This window comes from Leopardus geoffroyi, chromosome C2 (assembly GCF_018350155.1).
Source record: "Leopardus geoffroyi isolate Oge1 chromosome C2, O.geoffroyi_Oge1_pat1.0, whole genome shotgun sequence".
NCBI classification, from domain to species: domain Eukaryota; kingdom Metazoa; phylum Chordata; class Mammalia; order Carnivora; family Felidae; genus Leopardus; species Leopardus geoffroyi.
The window spans coordinates 140,575,568-140,594,107 of NC_059333.1; the positions used below are offsets into that span (position 1 = coordinate 140,575,568).

At 42.7% G+C, this 18,540-nt stretch overlaps 1 protein-coding gene across 1 annotated transcript in view; it reads left to right on the forward strand.

The window, feature by feature from the left end:
- Positions 1–6,842: 6,842 nt before the first annotated feature.
- NR1D2 (nuclear receptor subfamily 1 group D member 2) overlaps positions 6,843–18,540 on the forward strand; it is a 29,873-nt gene continuing 18,175 nt past the window's right edge. The window contains exons 1-3 of the mRNA XM_045436308.1: positions 6,843–7,184; positions 15,284–15,550; positions 16,653–16,741. Of these exons, the coding sequence (XP_045292264.1) occupies positions 7,169–7,184; positions 15,284–15,550; positions 16,653–16,741 (372 nt within the window). The 5' untranslated portion in view covers positions 6,843–7,168. The remainder of the gene's footprint in view (positions 7,185–15,283; positions 15,551–16,652; positions 16,742–18,540) is intronic.

Consider the following 18,540-nt stretch of genomic DNA (forward strand, 5'->3'; position numbering starts at 1 on the left):
CACAGAGAATAAACTAATACAATGGAGTGGAACCATTCTGTGGAGTGTGGGCCCTTCTGTACCCACTTGTTAGCTGACTTATTCCTTCCTCTAGAGCATCCTTTCTCCTTACACCAACACTTAGACGATGCTACCAGGCAGAGGGGATGAAAATGTTTACCTTGAGAAGTACATCTTAAATCTTTGATACTATCACACGGTATTCAGAGTAAGGTGGATTGTGTATGTGTGTTATTCTTGAAAACTGTTCTGTGTCCAAACAATCGTAGCTGAAACAATATAGTCCATCTTACATGCTATTCAAAATATGATCTTGATACTCCTCTTATGAAGAGATGAGGGCTATGTGCCCTATATTCCAACCTGGGGATGCTTGTTTAACTCCTTGGCTGCAAACCAATAATGCAGCGAAATTGATGCTGCCTGACTTCGGAAGCTTGGTCAAAGAAAAAGTGATGCAACTTTTGCCTTAGTCCCTGGAACGCTTGCACTGGAGTCCTGGCCTACTCTAATAAGCAGTCTGACTGCCCTGAGGTCAACATGCTGTGTGGCACCCCAGACTAGCCTATCTCCAGAGACGACATGGAAAAGCTCTGCAACTACTGAAGGGAGAGAAAGGCTGGGCTGGCCCCTCGCTGCTCCAGCCCCTGCTGTTCTCGCTCTGCCCACTGTCTAATTGCCAGTGTTGAGAGACTCTGAGCCAGAAATGCCCAGCCAGGGGCTCCCCAAATTCCCGACCCATACAAACCACCAGAGATAGCAAAATGATTGCTGCTATTTTCTTTTTTCTAAGTTTATTTATTTATTTTGAGAGAGAGTGCATGTGTGTGAACAGGGGAGGGGCAGAAAGAGAGAGAGAGGGGGAGAGAGAGAGAGAGAGAGAGAGAGAGAGAGAGAGAGAGAGAATCTCAAGCAGGCTCCTGTGCTGTCAGTGAAGAGCCCAATGCAGGGCTTGAACTAATTGTGAGTTTATGACCTGAGCTGAAGTCAAGATTTGGATGCTTAACCGACTGAGCCACCCACGTGCCCCTATTTCATTTGATTTTTAAGTAATCTCTTCACCCAACGTGGGGCTCGAACTCACAACCCCAAGATCAAGAGTTGGTTGCTCCACCAGCTGAGCCAGCCAGGTGCCCCATGATTGCTGCTCTTTTAAATCACAAAGTTTTGGGGTAACTTGTTACACTGCAGTAGTAACTGGAATATTCCCTATAATAGGTCAGTAAGAGTAAAATCAGTTGTACCAATGATGTTTCTTTAGTTATAAGAGAAACTGGCTCTGGCCAACGGAAAACACAATTGATGTGATAAATGTCCAAATTGAGAAGTTAGAAAAATCACATTAAAAGTGAATGGAAAAAGGGAGATCAAGATAAAGAGTAGAAATTTGTGAAGTTGGAAACAAAAATAATGCATCAATAAAGCCAAAAATTCAATCTTTGAGGAAGCTAATAGATACATCTCTAGTAGGACTAATTAAAGAAAAGTGCAAGTAAAATTAAGAATGAGAAACTATAGAATTGACAGAGATTAAAGAGATAATAAGTGAATATGAACACTTCTGCTTCAAAACATTTTTTTTTATTTAAAAAAAAATTTTTTTTTTTCAACGTTTATTTATTTTTGGGACAGAGAGAGACAGAGCATGAACAGGGGAGGGGCAGAGAGAGAGGGAGACACAGAATCGGAAACAGGCTCCAAGCCATCAGCCCAGAGCCCGACGCGGGGCTCGAACTCACGGACCGCGAGATCGTGCCCTGGCTGAAGTCGGACGCTTAACCGACTGCGCCACCCAGGCGCCCCTCTGCTTCAAAACATTTAAAAACTTATGCAAGATGGACAGACTCCTAGAATGGTAATTTATCACAGTGACTCAGAAAGAGGAAGAAAGCCTCTAAATCTGTAAAGATCCAATATGGTTACTGTTAGTTACATGTGACTTTTGACACTTGAAACATGGCTAGTGCAACTGAGGGGCTAAATTTAAATTTTATGTCATTAAAAATTTGTATCTAATTTTAACTAATTTAAATTTTAAAACTGGAACAGTGTAAAAATATTTTTCTGTTAAAACAAAGCTGACTCTTTTGGTAGGACTATATTTCACTTTAACCATTGTATCTTGTACGATATTGTTATTGTATCCTAGTGCGTACTGGATGTGTGCATTGTCTCTATATTGCACATAAACACATCCCTGATCTTGACATTTTTTCTATGCACAGATAGAATATTTATTTGAATATTTTATGAAGACATAAAATGAGAAGATATGATTCACCTAGTGATACATATGCAAGGCATAATTGGTATTTAAGTTGAATGTTTATTATTTAGTTATAATGTAATTATTTTTCTAGTTAAAAAATAAGTATAGACAAATTTTGGAATTTAGAGTAAATGCACACTTTGATACAGAATTGAGGGATGATACAGAAGCTTTGACCGGAACAGTAAAGAAAAAAAGAGCCTGGAAGAAAGTACATCACAAATATCACGATCCCTAGCAATCGCAATTTGCTGTGGCAGAGGAAACCGCCAAAGTTGTTGACATGTGATGATGCCACTGCTCTGTGACATATATGCTGTGTATGCTTGTGTTTTAAGCATTTGTTCTGATTTCTAATAGGTGAATATGGATAAATGTACCCCTACAAAAAAGCCCTTTGTGGTCTTCAGTCATTGTAAGAGTGTAAATCAAAATGTTTGAGAACTCCTGAACCAGGGCATAGAGGAGGTGAAGTGGAATGTTATTATGGTTTGGGAACTTGCAGTATTCTTTAGAACATTTTATTTATTTATTTATTTATTTATTTATTTATTTATTTATATAAAGTTTATTTATTTTCGAGAGAGGGTGAGCACAGGAGAGAGAGAGAGAGAGAGCGCACATGTGGGAGGGGCAGAGTGAGAGAGACAGAGAATCCCAAATAGGTTCCACTGTGTCAGCACAGATCCCCAGACGGGGGGCTCAAACTCGCAAGCTGCTGTGAGATCATGACCTGAGCCTAAAACAAGAGTCGGATGCTTAACTGACTGAGACATCCAGGTGCCCCATCATTAGGACATTTTAGAATTAGGAATGACCTTAAACATTTTTAACCGGCTTTAACTTAGGGCACCTGGGTGGCTCAATCCAGTCACTTGATTGTCCAACTCTTGATTTCGGTTTAGGTCATGATCTCAAGGTTGTGGGATAGAGCCCTGAGTCAGGTTGCTTGCACGCGCACGCACTCTCTCGCTCTAAAACTAATTAGTTAATTAACTGGCCTTAACTTAAAAAAATTCCATCTGTTTTTTCCTCATACCTCTCCTTCATCAAGGTCCTCATACTGTAGTACTTCACTTGGTCTGTTTTACGCTATCTTGGGACTAGAGGATTCTAATATTTAGGCTCTTCTCTTCCCTCTCCATGTCCAGATTGACCTATCCTGTGTTTAGTTTCCCAGGACCCTGGTGTTAGTGGACTATAAGGATTAATGAGGAAGCTTTCACAGGAAATAACTTGCATTTTTAAAAAAGAGTCTATATTTTAAAATTTTTAATGTTTTTATTTATTTTTGAAACAGAGAGAGACAGAGCATGAGCAGGGGAGGGGCAGAGAGAGAGGGAGACACAGAATCCAAAGCAGGCTCCAGGTTCTGAGCTGTCAGCACAGAGCCTGACGCAGGGCTCGAACTCACAGACTGTGAGATCATGACCTGAGCCGAATTGGACGCTCAGACTGAGCCACCCAGGTGCCCCAAAGATTTTATTTTTTTAAGTAATCTCTCTCCCCAACATGGGAATCTACAACCCTGAGATCAAGAGTTGCATGCTCCATTGACTGAGCCAGCCAGGTGCCCCCCAATTTGCATTTTTAATACAATTTTGAAGACACAGTTACTTCATTCAGCGGAATTATTACTTGGGTCAGAGGAATGGGGAAGGTGAAGTAGGTAGAAATCTTCTAGGAATAGTCTGAGAACCCTACAGACTGAGTCACAGACTCCACAGGGTTAATAAGTAAGTTTCCTTGGAATGACAGTAGCTAAAGGCAATTTCCACTGCAGCTACAGCACTCTGGGGACTGCCCAACCCGGATGCTGTTCAGCATCCTCCTCTGGCACTGATGAACCTAATGTTTCCCGTGGCCAGTGGTGTGGCTGGTGACTGACCAGGGTTATAGCTTTATAACCTCTGATAGTTACCCACAGTGCCTCACAGGAACGAGGTAACCTTTTGAAAACATGAGGCTCATACACAAAGATTTTATGTCATAGACATTATGGAAGACAGGGTCTTATTTCCTTTGCAATAGCTTATTTTCAATTCCATTCTTCTCCTTTTCAAATTTAAATGGTAGTATTCTCTCTGTCTCTTTTAAAATAGGCTTTATTTTTTAGAGCAGTTTTACATTCACAGCAAAAGTAAACAGAAAGTACAGAGAGTTTTCATATATATTCTGTCTTCATGAACACACACAGCCCCCACTAGTAATATCCCACATCATAGGGGTACATTTGTTACCACTGATGAACATATATTGAGACCTCATAATCATCCAAAGTCCATAGCTTATATCAGTGTTTACTCTTGGTTGTACATTTAACATGTATCCACCACTGTAGTATCATACAGAACAGTTTCACTGCCCTAAAAATCCCTCTGTGCTCTGCCTTTTCATCCCTCTGCCTCCCCAACACCTGGCAATGAATGATATTTTCACTCTCTCCATTGCTTTGCCTTCTCCAGAATGTCATATAGTTGGAACCATACAGTATGTAGCCTTTTCAGAGAGATATCCTCTTTTATGATTTCTTTTCTTCCTTCTAGATTGCTCATATTGGCCACAGAAACAGATGGTGGTTGATAAATAAAACGAAAAAGCAAGCTACAAAGTGTAGCCTGGGGAACTCTTGCATCAGCATCACATACAGTGATAAAGCCCTGAGGTAGGGAAGAAAATAGACCTTTGTGGTTAGAAAACAGCATTTAGAAGCTGGCAGGTGAGCCTTCCAAAGAGAAGCAGGGCCTATAGTTTGTGCAGGGCTTTGCAAGTCAGGCTAAGGCAATGGAGTTTCTTCAAAGTGCAATAGGAAGCTTTTAGGAGGGTTTTGAGCAGAAAATGATCTCATTTCCTTTTTTTTTTAATTAAAAAATTCTTTTTAATGTTTACTTCCGAGAGAGATGGGGTGTGGGGGGGGGGAAGGGGCAGAGAGAGAGGGAGACACAGAATCTGTAGCTGCCTCTAGGCTTTGAGCTGTCAGCACAGAGCCCAACACCAGGCTCGAACCCATGAACCATGAGATCATGACATGAGCCAAAGTCCAATGCTTAACTGACTGAGCCACCCAAGCACCCAGATCTCATTTTCATTTAAAAAATAACACTTTGAGAGGCAGAAGTGACTGTAGGTGGATACAAGGAACAGTCCTGCTCCCTGGTAGGGAATTATTACAGTGGCCCAGGCAAGAGATGATGGTGGTTCGGTCTAGAGTAATGCTATTAGTAATGCTGCTGGTGAGAAGCATAGAAATTGAAGACATATTATGAAGGTAGAATAGCTCAGATTTGTTAAAGGATTGAACAGGGTATAGAAGGCAGAGTTGGGGGGTGGGGAGAGTATGGAAGAAATGCAATTTGCTGGTTTCAGGAACTGGAAGATTTACCAAAATAGTAAAGACTGAGATGGGGGAAGAAACAAGCATGTGTGAGTATGCAGTGGATGAGGGGGAAGAAGAAGGAGTGCTGCACACGTAAGAATGTTTTACACATTACATTTCCCCCAACATTTTATACTGAGCTTTTTTTTTTTTTTTTTTTTTTTAATTTGAGAGAGAGAGAGAGAGAAAGGGGCAGAGGGAGAGAGAGCAAGAGAGAATCCCAAGCAGGCTCCATGCAGGTTTCAAAAACCCCCCATGCCGGCATCATGACCTGCACCCAAACCAGGAGTTGGACGCTCAACCCACTGAGCCATCCAGGCGCCCTTTACTGAACATTTTCAAACAGCAAATTGGAAAACAATTTTACAGGGATTACCCATATATAACATCTACAATTAACATCTTAATATACTTCTATACATTTACGTATGCCTCCATCCGTCAGCCCATCTTACTGTTGTAATACATTTCAATTGCAGACATCAATGCGCCTCCCTCTGCATACTTCAGCACACATGTCATCTATTTCCAGTTTCTTCTTTTGACATAAACTTTACATACAAGGTGAAACGCACAAATCATAAGTGTGCATTCATTGAGTTCTGACACATGCATACACCTGTCCACACCTTAAATTTAAGATGCTTAAGGAACGTCAAGCTGGCATAATCAAATGGGCTGCTGAAAGTAGAAATCTGGAGCTCAGAGAGGTCTCTGTTTGAAGTGTAAATCTGGCAGTCCTCAGAACACAGGTCCATTTAAGCCATGCGATTGGAAGAAATAACCCAGGGGGTGCAGAGTGAAGAAAAATGGGATCTACCCTCAAAGACTCCAGCGTTTAACGGGCTGTCGGGTGAGAGAGCAGGACCTGCAGGGAGGTGAGGCCCCGGGTCCGCAAAGGCCGGTCTGTTCCGCGCCTCGGGGCGGTCCTTGGTAGCAATCGGAGGTGACCCGAGGTGTCATGTGGGGGGTTAGGAGGGGGACGTGACGGGGGGTGCTCCCAATCCGTGGCGGGAAGGTCAGCCTGGAGGAGAAGGAAGAGGGGAAAGAAGAGAAAGGATTTGGGGGGGGGGAAGGGGAAGGGGGGTAGGGGGACGAAGGAAAGAAGCGAGAAACGAGGGAAGGCGAGAGCAGGCGGCAGCGAGGGGGCGGAGTCGCCGCTGCGGCCGGCAGAGGGGCGGGCGGAGGGAGGGGGTGTGTGCGCGGGTCACATGGTCGCAGCTGCCCTCCCCGTCAGCCGCCCTCGCCGCCGCGGTGCGCTGGCTGCAGGAAGCCGCCGCGCCGCCGCTTTTGTTGTCAGGGACTCCGCGAGGAGCGCCGCTCGCCGGCCGCCGCCGCCCTTTCTCACTGCAGCCCGCTCTCCGGCCGCGGGGCCCGGGTTCCGGGCGTCCCGACCGCCCTGCCCATGAGGGGGCTCAGCGACCACCGCTGCCTCCAGCCCGGGGCGGAGCGGCGCTGAGGCGGAGGCGGCGCTGCCACCTCTGCGGGAAGCGGGCAGCTTCTGTCCCCTCCCGGAGGGCACCATGGAGGTGAATGCGGGTAAGAGCAGGACTGCGGAGGTTGGGGGCACGGCGGAAGGGGTGATCGGAGCCCGCTGGGGCACTTCGGGGGGCGGCGGCAGGGGGTGGCCCCAGGGCTGGTAGGGTGGGCTGCTGCGCGGTGCGTACTGGCTCGCGCCCGGTTCCCGCGTCGCCCCCGGGGCCGCTCCACGGCCGCCCTCCTAGCTCCCTGCAACGCCGCAGCGCGGCCCGGCGGCGCCGGCCCGGCCCCCCCCTCACATGGCCCGGCCGCGCGAGCCACGTGCGCGCTGTGTTTACGTTCGGCGGCGCGCGGGCGCCGGTTGGCTGGGCGGGCGCGTGACGCGGCATTACATAATGGGCGCTGAGGCGGCGGCGGCGGGCGGGGACACGTGAGGCCGCTCGGCTCGGTGACCCACATTCCCCGGGGCCGCAGGGACACGTGGGGGCGGGTGCGCGCGCGCGCCGGCGGGGAGTGCCGCAGCCTTCCGGGAGGCCCCGCCCCCTTGGAACCCTCCGGGCTGTGACGTGGCCGCGATTCCTTCCTCCCCCGCGGGGTTGCACACTGCGGAGGAGGCCGCGCGTGCGCGTGCGGTGAACCTCGCGCCCGGGCGGTCCCGAGGCGGGCGCGGACGCCGCAGTGCCCCCGCTGCCGCTTTCGCGTCTGGGAGGTGACCCCGACGCGCGGAGCCGGGGCCGGGCAGACGCACCCGCAGCAGACCTTGCGGATGCTGAGGAAGAAGTGCGGGGTCAGGGCGCACCGTTGGCCGAGAAAGGTTCCTCGGGGAAGGCTTCGTGCTTCCCAACGTGAGACGCCTTAAAAGAGCTCTGAGGTGCTTCGATGTCGAGCAACGCCGTGCACTTGGAACGGCACTCGCCCTTGTGGTGCTGCTTCACTATTTCCAAGAAAAATGGTTTGCTCTAGGACGTGACCTATCTTACACACCCTAAGTCATAAAAATGTCTCGACGATCCCCTAGGGCTGGGAGCCTGTAGATCACACCCATAGCTAATCATTCAGATCACGTAGGGTCAGGATGACTCAGGTGATCCTAAGTGAGTCCCAGACTTTATGAAAGGCTGGTCATTGTTTATTTCAGTTAATTTTTTTAAACGCATTGGTTGCCGACCTTTCTTGAACCTGAGAAACAGAATTTGGCTTTATCAGTATTTTGGTTACATTTCCTGTTACAATGCCAGAGAACAATACCGTATTCCCTTCTGGCCTTCTGTCTGCCCTCAATGATGACCCTCACGCCTGAAGCCGGTGAGGTTACAGAAGAAGCCAGTTTATGTTTTTTAAGTTATTATGTGCGCTAAAACCCATGCCTCGAAGACCAACGTGTTTTGAGTTTTCCACCAACAGTAAAAATAAAGTGTTTTCTGTGTTTACCTCTGAGTCTGCTTACCTTTTGAGAATATTTTTTAAAAATTGGGTAGCTCTCATGGAATTTAGCTTTTGCTTGATAAGAATTTAGAAATTACCGGATTGAACTTATTTTAAGCCAGCCTTTAGCCTGAATGAATTTTTCCAGCTTTGCAGCCTCATAAGGTGGGCTAGCTCAGGTGACTAGAAAGTTTTTGTCTGGTTTGAACCTTCCTGGAACAGTATCACTGATCTTAATCTTGCCTTTCAGAGCTACAAATAATAAAACTTCCTTTGGGTGACTGTTGAACATACCAACCACCCCAGTCAACATACCACCCCACTCGTTCCGTTTTCAGTTCTCATTACTTGGTCCTTGCTCTGTGTTGTTTTGATCATCATCCTTGTTGCCCTTTGGGCTGTAGCGCCCAGTAGTGAATAGCCTCCTGCGGAAACGGTTGGAACGTTACCAAGTTCCGAGTTTTGGATTCTGCTGCAAATGAATTCTCTGGCAGGCTGAGCTTTTGTGGCTTATTCGCTTTGCTGACTCACAGTAACCTTGCAGTAAACTAGAACCTTTTCACGCGAACTGTTTTGAAGCTAGGTTTCCTCCGTTGTGCAGATAATTGACCTGAAGTTGAGGAATTTGCAGTGACCTTATTTTCTCTTGTTCCTTTTGGCTTCATGTTCAACCTTTCTCAAGGTATTATCCAGTATACTAACAATTTCTGCCATATATCTGTTAGAGGGAGGGAGAATTGATAAGCTTTCCCTTTAACTTCCTTCAGGTTGTAAATGTTGACCAGGGCTGAGCCAAATCGGGTGCTGTGTGGCACACCTCTGACCCATCCCTGGTGAATACACATTCAACTAGTGACCATTTCATCTAACTGTCCTATAATTCATAACATACTGTGTCTCTGTCTTATCCATGACTAATGTAGATGTGAAATAGTGAAGTGGCAGAAATTGACTCCATACGTTTTTGTCACAGATCCTGAGTGAGTATACCAGGTTCTTTAAATAACTCACTGCACAAACTTCATAACCTTGGCTGTAACTCACATTTTAAGAATTAGGAAAACATTCCCACATGGTTCATTCTTGTTTTTACAAATCTGTATTTCTCCTAAGTTAGAAAGAAAATGTCAGAGAGAGGTAATGGGAAAGAAGTCACTTGGAGAGAGAAAAATCAAGATCATGGGAAGACTCGGAAGTAGGAGGTTGCTTGACTAGTCAACGGAGTTAAGGGATTCTGAAGGTAGTGTAGAAATAACCTACAGGGACACCACTGGGTCCATATACCACATTCAGAATTAAAGGAAAGAAGAAAGGATAGGGAGGGTTAGTTTTCTTTGAACACTTCTGATTGAACTCTTCAGTATGATGGTAAAATAATAATCACCAGTAAATGTCAGGTACATACTATGTGCCAGGTCCTTTACATATGTTACTGCTTTGACACCTCATGTTAATTTTATGAAGGTACTGTTGTCACCATTTGAAGATGAAGGGCTAAGTCGATTGTAGTTAATTAACTTATCCAGGCAAGTGATGGAGCCAGATTTTGAATCCAGAAAGTCCACTTGGGGAGCACAAGCTACTTTATGCCTTATTAGGTTTAAGTCCACATAGCATTTGTGGTATATGCACAACTTGGTGGTCCTGTCTTCTTGGGGGTGAAGGAGATGGATCCACTTGGTTTGTAATGGTAGAGGGTCATCGCTGGTGGAAAAGGATGGGTGGCAGTAGAGCCTCCTAATTTCATCATTCCTGTCTTTTAATCTTTTTGCTAGTCAATCTATTTTTTCGCCAGACACTAGATTACACTAGTGCCCCCCACCCTAGCAATTTGCATGGAGACAAAAATACAGTTTTGCAAAATAAGATCCGATTTTTCAGTCACCCCATTTTTGGTTTTCTTAAATCTCTTTACATGGTACGTCATTTAATAATTTGCATGTGTTTCAAGACCCTACTTATTGTCCCCTAGCTTTGTTTGCCCCTCTTGATCTTTGCCTTCTGTAGTACTCTTGTGTGATCCTCAGTGGTTCACAGTAATTTATATGAAACAGTGCTCTCACATTGCACTGGAATGAATGGTTAACACAGCTCTTTCTTCAGTTGGTCTACAGGGCTTTTTAGGGAAGGGACCATGCTGTTCTCTGGAGCCCTGACACTCAGGACACAATGGGAAGTTTAGTGCTTCAATTAGATCTATTTTACCATCTTGTGAGTAGAAATTGTTAGTAACCTACTTTTAAAATGAGAAAACCAAAACTTCTTGATGGTTTCATTCTAAGTCACAAGGCACGGTCATGAGTTGAACTCAAGCATACTTTATAGGATGGTGGGCAGTGGGAGTGGGAGGGTTTTGGTGATGGGCAAGCCTAGAATTGGGGTAAGAAAACCCCAATATATGGCCAACAGTAAGTGCTTCCCAGCAGTATAAAATTAGATATTGACTTCTAGCTTGTCTGAAGTTGACCACTGGGTAAGCCCTTGCCTGGGAACCTGGCTCAGCTCCAGGGATTTTTTTTTTTTTTTTTCCCAGCTAAAAATAGAGAAGACTGTCTCAGCTAATTTTAGCTTGAGGCATCTAAGAAGTACATTCTGCCTGTTTCTGGAAGTGTTGGGACTTGCTGGTTCGGGGATTTTACCTTTCTTGCATTATCATCAAAAACCTTATGTGTAAAAACCTCTTTAATAATCACCTTGTATGAACACTACACTTCATTTTAATCTTGTAATAAAGCTGGCAGATATGCCCATTTATATAGAAGGTAACTCAGATTTAGAGAGAACGAAAGTGACTTGCTTGCCCAGGTCTTCACAGTAAGAAATGATAGCCTGTATTCTGGCCTGGGTCTCTACTCCTGGCTCTGCCACTTAGCAGCTGTATTTATATTAAACCTCTCTGGGTTCTAAGTTCCTCATGTGAAAAATGGGATAATGGAAGTTAATTCTTGTGAGGTTGAAATGTGACATGAAATTGTGTCATTTTATTCTTGGCATTTGGTAGGTACTTTGTGACTTGTAGTTTTCACTTCCCTTCATTAGGCTGAGGAACTATTAGATTAGTATTACTCTCTTGGAAATTAAAATGTAACCCATTTGGGTTACTAACCATCTGGACAGTAGGTTGGTGTCTGGTAGCAAGAGTAGATGCTAAGACAGCTAAATCAGTGTCGAAGGTCTTGCTAGGAGAATGTAGCTGCTTCTAGATGGGTCATCTTTGATACCATGGTGCCTGGCACAAATGCTTGTCATAAATGAATGTTAAACTCCCTAAAGATAGGAATTGGATGTTAACTGGACTGATACTAGCTCAGTAATTTTTCTTAGGTTTGATTTTGGAGGTTTTGAAAGGAAGGTGCATTTTGTGTAGTTAATAACAATACCTTCCCAGTCAGTGCTTTAATTCCTTCCATTGCCCAGCCATTAGGGATAGCTCTGATTTCTGCAAATTTATTTCTAAGGTGAGGTAGTCAGAAGACCTTGTGAACATACATGGCTCTCTCAAATGCTGGTCCCAAGAAAGTGTTACTTTAAGGAAAACTATTAGTTTCTCATGTTGCGTCATCTTTAGATGTAAGGAAGCGAATTTACCGCCTAAAGTGGTAGTACTTTAAATTTTTTTTTTTTTCAAGGTTTATTTATTTTTGGGACAGAGAGAGACAGAGCATGAACGGGGGAGGGGCAGAGAGAGAGGGAGACACAGAATCGGAAACAGGCTCCAGGCTCTGAGCCATCAGCCCATAGCCTGACGCGGGGCTCGAACTCACGGACCGCGAGATCGTGACCTGGCTGAAGTCGGACGCTTAACCGACTGTGCCACCCAGGCGCCCCGAAAGTGGTAGTACTTTAAATGAGACAAATAGCTGTGAGACCTTCCTCTGGGAATTTATTGAAGACTAATATTTTCCTTTGGATTCAATTCTGGGTGTACACACGTGAAAAAAGTAGCAGTTTGCTAACACTTGGAATTTCGGATATGAACTTCTAAAGTTTTATGAAAACATGGTTTTACCCAGTAATACGACATTTGCTAGCTTTCCAAGTTAAAATTGTTTCTCTCTGGATTCACAATGTATTAAGGGTATTTAGGCAGTTATGTCAATGAAAACATCAACTTTAAAAACTATGAACCAATTTGTGCTTTAATTCAGTGATTGTAGCTATTCCTAAACTTCAACATTGAAACAAATTACCTAGGGAACTTGTTAAAAATTAAAAATGCTCATTCCTGAGGGGTCTTCTCTAGTTTCTGCAGGGCCTTGGAAACATGTATTTTGAAAAAGCACCAGGTTGTTCTGATGATACATATTTTACATATGAGTTTATGAGAATAAACTCAGAGTTAGGAAGCTTTCCTCCTTTATATTTGGTTTCTTAGGAGCTTTCAAAATTAGCAGTAGATGAAATTTCTCTTACTAAGATTACCCTTGGTTGTATTTTCTTCCATTGAGCACAGGTAAAGACATTGGCTTGTGACAGTCCCAGTTTTACTGTGTAACAGCTTTATTGTGTATCAGTATCACCAAGAGGTTGATTAAAGTTTCTGATTGAGTAGATCTACAGTGGGACATGAGAACTTGGATTTCTAACAGATTTGTAGGTGATGCTGAAGCCCTTCATCCAGGGATCACACTTTGAGAATGACTGGTTTATAGGTGGGGAACACATTGCAGCTCTAATAGTAATCATAAAGCTCTGGTTTCGCTCTGGAAAGATAAGCACATGCCAAGAGAACATCTGGGAGGTGGGTTAGTCTAGAAAGAACAGTCACTCCTCCAGCTTCAAGACTCATGGCAGGCATGTGCTTAGTGAATGGAAAAGTGGATGGAATTCTCCACATTATTTATATTTTTGTCTTTAAAATTCAAGTACATTTAGTTGCATTTGTGTATAGTAAACTCTTCGGTTTTTCCTGGCATAGTAGGTGCCATTTTAACTTCTCTTTTGGGTTGTGACCAAAATCCCTAAGAGTAATGGTTTTGCTTTACTTCTCAGGAGCTTCCCATTCTGGGTATGTTTAATTGGTACTTAACTACACGTCTGGTACCTTATTTCAACACTACAGACTAAAAGTGACTCAATATTCCTCTGCCCATTTTTAAATTTTCTGTAGATGGAAATGTCTTTGTCTTTGAAATTGGTTTGGCCTCAGCATATTTTGTGTGTGTGTGTGTGTGCGTGTGTGCGTGTGTTGACTTATAAAGTGTGGCTGTTATCTAAAAATAAAAAGATCGGGGAATCACATCTCAGAGAAGGTTTTTATTTCAGAGTGAGTACTTAAATTGCAGTTGTTACTTAGGTAACGTGTAGAACTCTCCACTTATTACTCTGTATAGTTAGATTGTTGTCAGAAATGCCTTGTTTTGCTTATGACTTCCTAGTAATGCTTTATGCTGTTTGGGATCTGTCCATGTTATTAAATGTGGGCTTCAGAAAGGCAGAGAAGTAGGTCTTAAAAATATCTATGGCAGGCTTATTACCTGTAAAGCATGTATAGAGAATTAAGAGACACTGTGTACCTGCACCTAGGTGCTTATGGTCTAGGTGAGAAAGAGATGGAAACAGGTAAACAGGTTTGTTTAAGAGTTCAAGACAGTGATAGAAGAGATAATTTTACCTTTATATCACAATGAAAAAGCCCACAAATGTTTGTTGATGATAGAGGAAAGAGGAAAAGAAACCACAGATCTTGGCAGAAGAGATAAGAATTAGTTGTTTGGCCTGCGACTTGGAAAAATAATATATTTGGCTATGAGATTACTTTTGCAGCACTTTGCATCTTTGAAGGAAGATGTTTGAAATTATACCCTAAAAAGAATTTTAAATCTTACTTCTTAATGTGGGAGGTTTACAGTCTCTAAGCGGGCAAGGCCAGTTTTCACAGGGGTTGTGGAGGTTATATTGGTGAAGTTGTGAATGGTATTTTGAGAGTAGCTCTGTGGAGAGAGAATTAGCATCAGCCTTAATGTTATTCTCTTATAGCATGCATTCTTTCAGCCTCTTTAACATTTATTGTAAGTAGCGAGTCAGAAGAACAAGTGGCGAGTCTGGATTCCTTAAGAGCTGTTTACAGGTAAGTGTGTCTGCAAATCTAGTGGCAGAAACAGGTGGAGAAGGGAGAGCATGGAACTGGTGATCAGTGGATAGTGGTAGAAGTCTTCAGCATCAAAACAAAGATTCTGGTAGCAAAAGGATGAAAAGTTTCCCATTTTGACATAAATTATCTGGAGTTCCAAGTATTCTATCTGTTTTTGGTTAACCTATGTTTTAGCCAAGTGCTGGGGGAGGCAAATGCTGAAGTCATTGTTTCTAGGGTTGTGTCACATAAAGATATAATGAAGGAGGCAAAGAGAGGACTAGAAATAGATTTCTTCATGGATGAAACAGATTGTTCACTCTAACCTGTGTAGTCACTCAGGAAGGTTTTTCATTCCTTTTAGAAAAAAAACTGGAAAATGAAAGGCTTTAGGTTCAGATCTTTCTGTGTTCAGAATAACTAAGCCAGCGAGAGCCTTTTCATTTTTTGAATCTGTGGAAGTGATATGTTCTTTGAACTTTGTGGAAGCAGGAAGAATTAATAGTAGGTAATAAGGAAATAAGTTACTTTCTCCTTTTTGGGTCAACTGACATTTAGTCAGCAACCTGTTTCTAAGGTTAGTGATTTTACTGTTCAGATTTCAAAAAGGAGAAAACATATTGTGTATCTAATTAATCTGAATTCTCCCGTCTTTTTCTAGGAGGTGTGATTGCCTATATCAGTTCTTCCAGCTCAGCCTCTAGCCCTGCCTCTTGTCACAGTGAGGGTTCTGAGAACAGTTTCCAGTCCTCCTCCTCTTCTGTCCCATCTTCTCCGAATAGCTCTAATTCTGATAACAACGGAAATCCCAAAAATGGTGATCTCTCCAGTATTGAAGGCATCCTGAAGAATGATCGAATAGATTGTTCTATGAAAACAACCAAGTCGAGTGCACCGGGGATGACAAAGAGTCACAGTGGAGTGACAAGTAAGTGACTTTAGTTTTCAAGGGTTGGTGCCATTAATTGCAGGTGGGGCTTATTTGATCAGTTTTTCATTTGAGTGTAATTTCACCCTCTTTTGGGTAATCATAGTTTAGTAGTTAGAGAAGAAATCAGTGATGATTTTAAACGTTACAGCCTAGGGCTGTCATAATTCGTTCTTGACACAGAACAAGGTACGTGGCTATGCACTCTGCCTGTGTTTCCTCGAGGGTAGCTCCTTTTACCACATTTTCACAGTTGCCTTTCTTCTGGACTCTTGGTACTGAATCCGGTTTCTAGAACAGAGTACTTACTTGTTGTAGGAAGGGGTTTGCTTTCATGAAGTTGGAGCTAGGAACATTTGGAATTAGAAAACAAAGCAGCATTGGGATAACCAAATGAGTGGTGGAATTTGGACCCCTGAGTGAGTGTGGAGGTAAGACTGGCTGATACAGGGGAGGAATGGTGCCTGTAAGGTGAATCGAACTTAGTATTGTACAACAGCCTGTGGAGACATCTGTTTGCACCTTCTGCTAATTGACTTTTTTGTATGACTTTTTAATTCTTACTGAGGAGAATTGTTTTTAGTTCTGGTTGCATATATGGTGTAAAAGTAACTCTACCCTTAACAAAATTTCAGTGTATGCTTAAAATCATCAGGAAAGGAAAAAACCAGCTCTCAGATATTTCTGGCAGTCCCATAAATTGTGTTCTATTTAAATTTTATTTATTTATTTTGAGACAGAGCAAGTGGGGGAGAGGCAGAGAGGGGAGGAGAGAGAATCCTAAGCAGGCTCCACACTATCAGAGGCAGAAGCTGACACGGGGCTCCATCTCATGAACTGTGAGATCATGACCTGAGCTGAAACCAAGAGCGGGATGCTTAACCGACTGAGCTAGGTGCCCCCCATAAACTGTGATTTAAAAGAACACTAAGATTTCTTTTGGTAATTTAGTGTAAAGATATTTTTGCATTATAAAAGTAGATTTTGTATCTTTTTAAAGTACTTACAAATTGAATAAAATAAACTGGAATCAGTTGGAAAGAAAGCAAACGGTTGAAGTTTTTCTTCCAGCTTTATACTTTTATATCTGTTTGTGTCTTAGAATTTAGTGGCATGGTTCTACTGTGTAAAGTCTGTGGGGATGTGGCATCAGGATTCCACTATGGAGTTCATGCTTGTGAAGGCTGTAAGGTAAGCTACTGATTCTGGGAATAAAGAAATTGGAGTTAGGTTTGTCAGTTTCCACAGTTGATAACCTGGGATGATGAGAAGTCAGCAGCTACTCTTACATTTTTAAGCATTTTAAGTAGTATATGAACATAACTTGTTTTGAAAAATATATTCAGCAGTAAAAGTATTTCTTTTTTCTTTAGGATTTTGATCAAAATAAATTTGCTCTTTCACTTAGGGTATGAAACCGAGTACACAAATTGTGTATTCTCTAATGCATCAGGCACTGTTCCAGGTGGTGGGGAAATAGGGAGCAAAAATGACAAGGCACTGCTTGTTGGAACTGAGTTTAAACCAAGCTTTGAATAGGTCTCCTCAAATATGATGACTTTCTGATAGGTCAGATATTAGCAGTTGGGAATAACTCCTACAATACTTGTAAAAATGTGGTATCTTGAGAAGTAATGCCAAATGACTAAAAGAATCTTGAATATAAATTGATTACTTGGGAAACCTCATTTTTAAGTTCAAGTGAATATTTCTTGGTTAGAGTGTCCGCTAATTCCAAGTGAGATAGTTTATACCTCCTACTTATATCCAGGGAATCTTTCCCTCTTTTTTGAAAATCTGGCCCAGTTCGTTCTCCTGAGTATCAAAAATTAATATGACCAAGACATTTGCTCTTGCCAGAAGCAAGAATCCAATTTGGCAAGATATGATGGGTGAGCAAGATAATGAATATACGTGATGGAAGAAGATATATTTTCTAGGGTGGCTCTGAATGAATTGTGAGTTTGGTAGCCCTTAATGGCTGGGTCATTTCACAAGACTAGTCAGTATTTTATATAGAAGTAGCATTTTTCCACTGTTTTAAACATTCTGTAAATACTGTTTTACTGTTTATAAAATTTTTATAACAATGTGAAGTAATTGTAGAGCAGTCATTGTTCTCACTTTACGGCTAGAGAAACAAAAAGTACAAGCAAATGAGTCTGTGTATCTTTGATAAATACACATAATTGTTCCACACCCTTTTAGAGATTTGTCTAGTTCAGATATTCTGGTATCTAAGTATAATATTGAAGTAATAAAGTGTAAAAATGTTGTATTTCAAAATTACTAACAGATTCATGAAATGTGTGGTTAATTATGATACTCAAGGAAACTGCAACTTAAAATCTTGGTAATTGTGTTCTTGACTTTTCTGTTCTTCCTGGGAACATGAAGCTGGAGATCTTGGAAGACCTATCACAGAGCATGTGCTTAAACTGTTTGTGTAGTAAAGATAGTTATTTGTAGCCATAGAGCTGGGAACGGTCTTTCCTTGGATCATTAGTTGCTCTGTGGGTGGTGTGGTGTCACACTTACCTATTGCTAACAAGTTGCCAGAAATATCCGGCACTTGTAAGTAGACTTTGCTAGTGTCATCAGGTAATGATCCAGGAAAGACACAGCTCTACTAATGTAATCCTTGGTTCTAGTGAGGGAATTACACCTGTGGAACACATTTCTCTGTCAACTCTTTAAAAATCAGTCATTCATGTTTTAAGAGTTTTGGGATTTGTATGTAATTGAAGTTTGGGCTGGAAAATGTGGTTTGTGGCAGGGACTGGTAACAGCATGAAGTGTAGTAAAGAGGTGCTTGGCAAGCTCCAAGGTTCTCCAAAGGGAAGGAGCAGAAGAGTTTTATTGGGCTAGTAGGCATAGGTGCTTACTAATACCAGTAAGAATCCATTTAAATTCTGTGTGTCAGTGTTCTGTACCCCTGTGTTCTAAGCGCAAATTATTTCCCAGGTAGCTAGTGAAATGCTTGTTAGTTG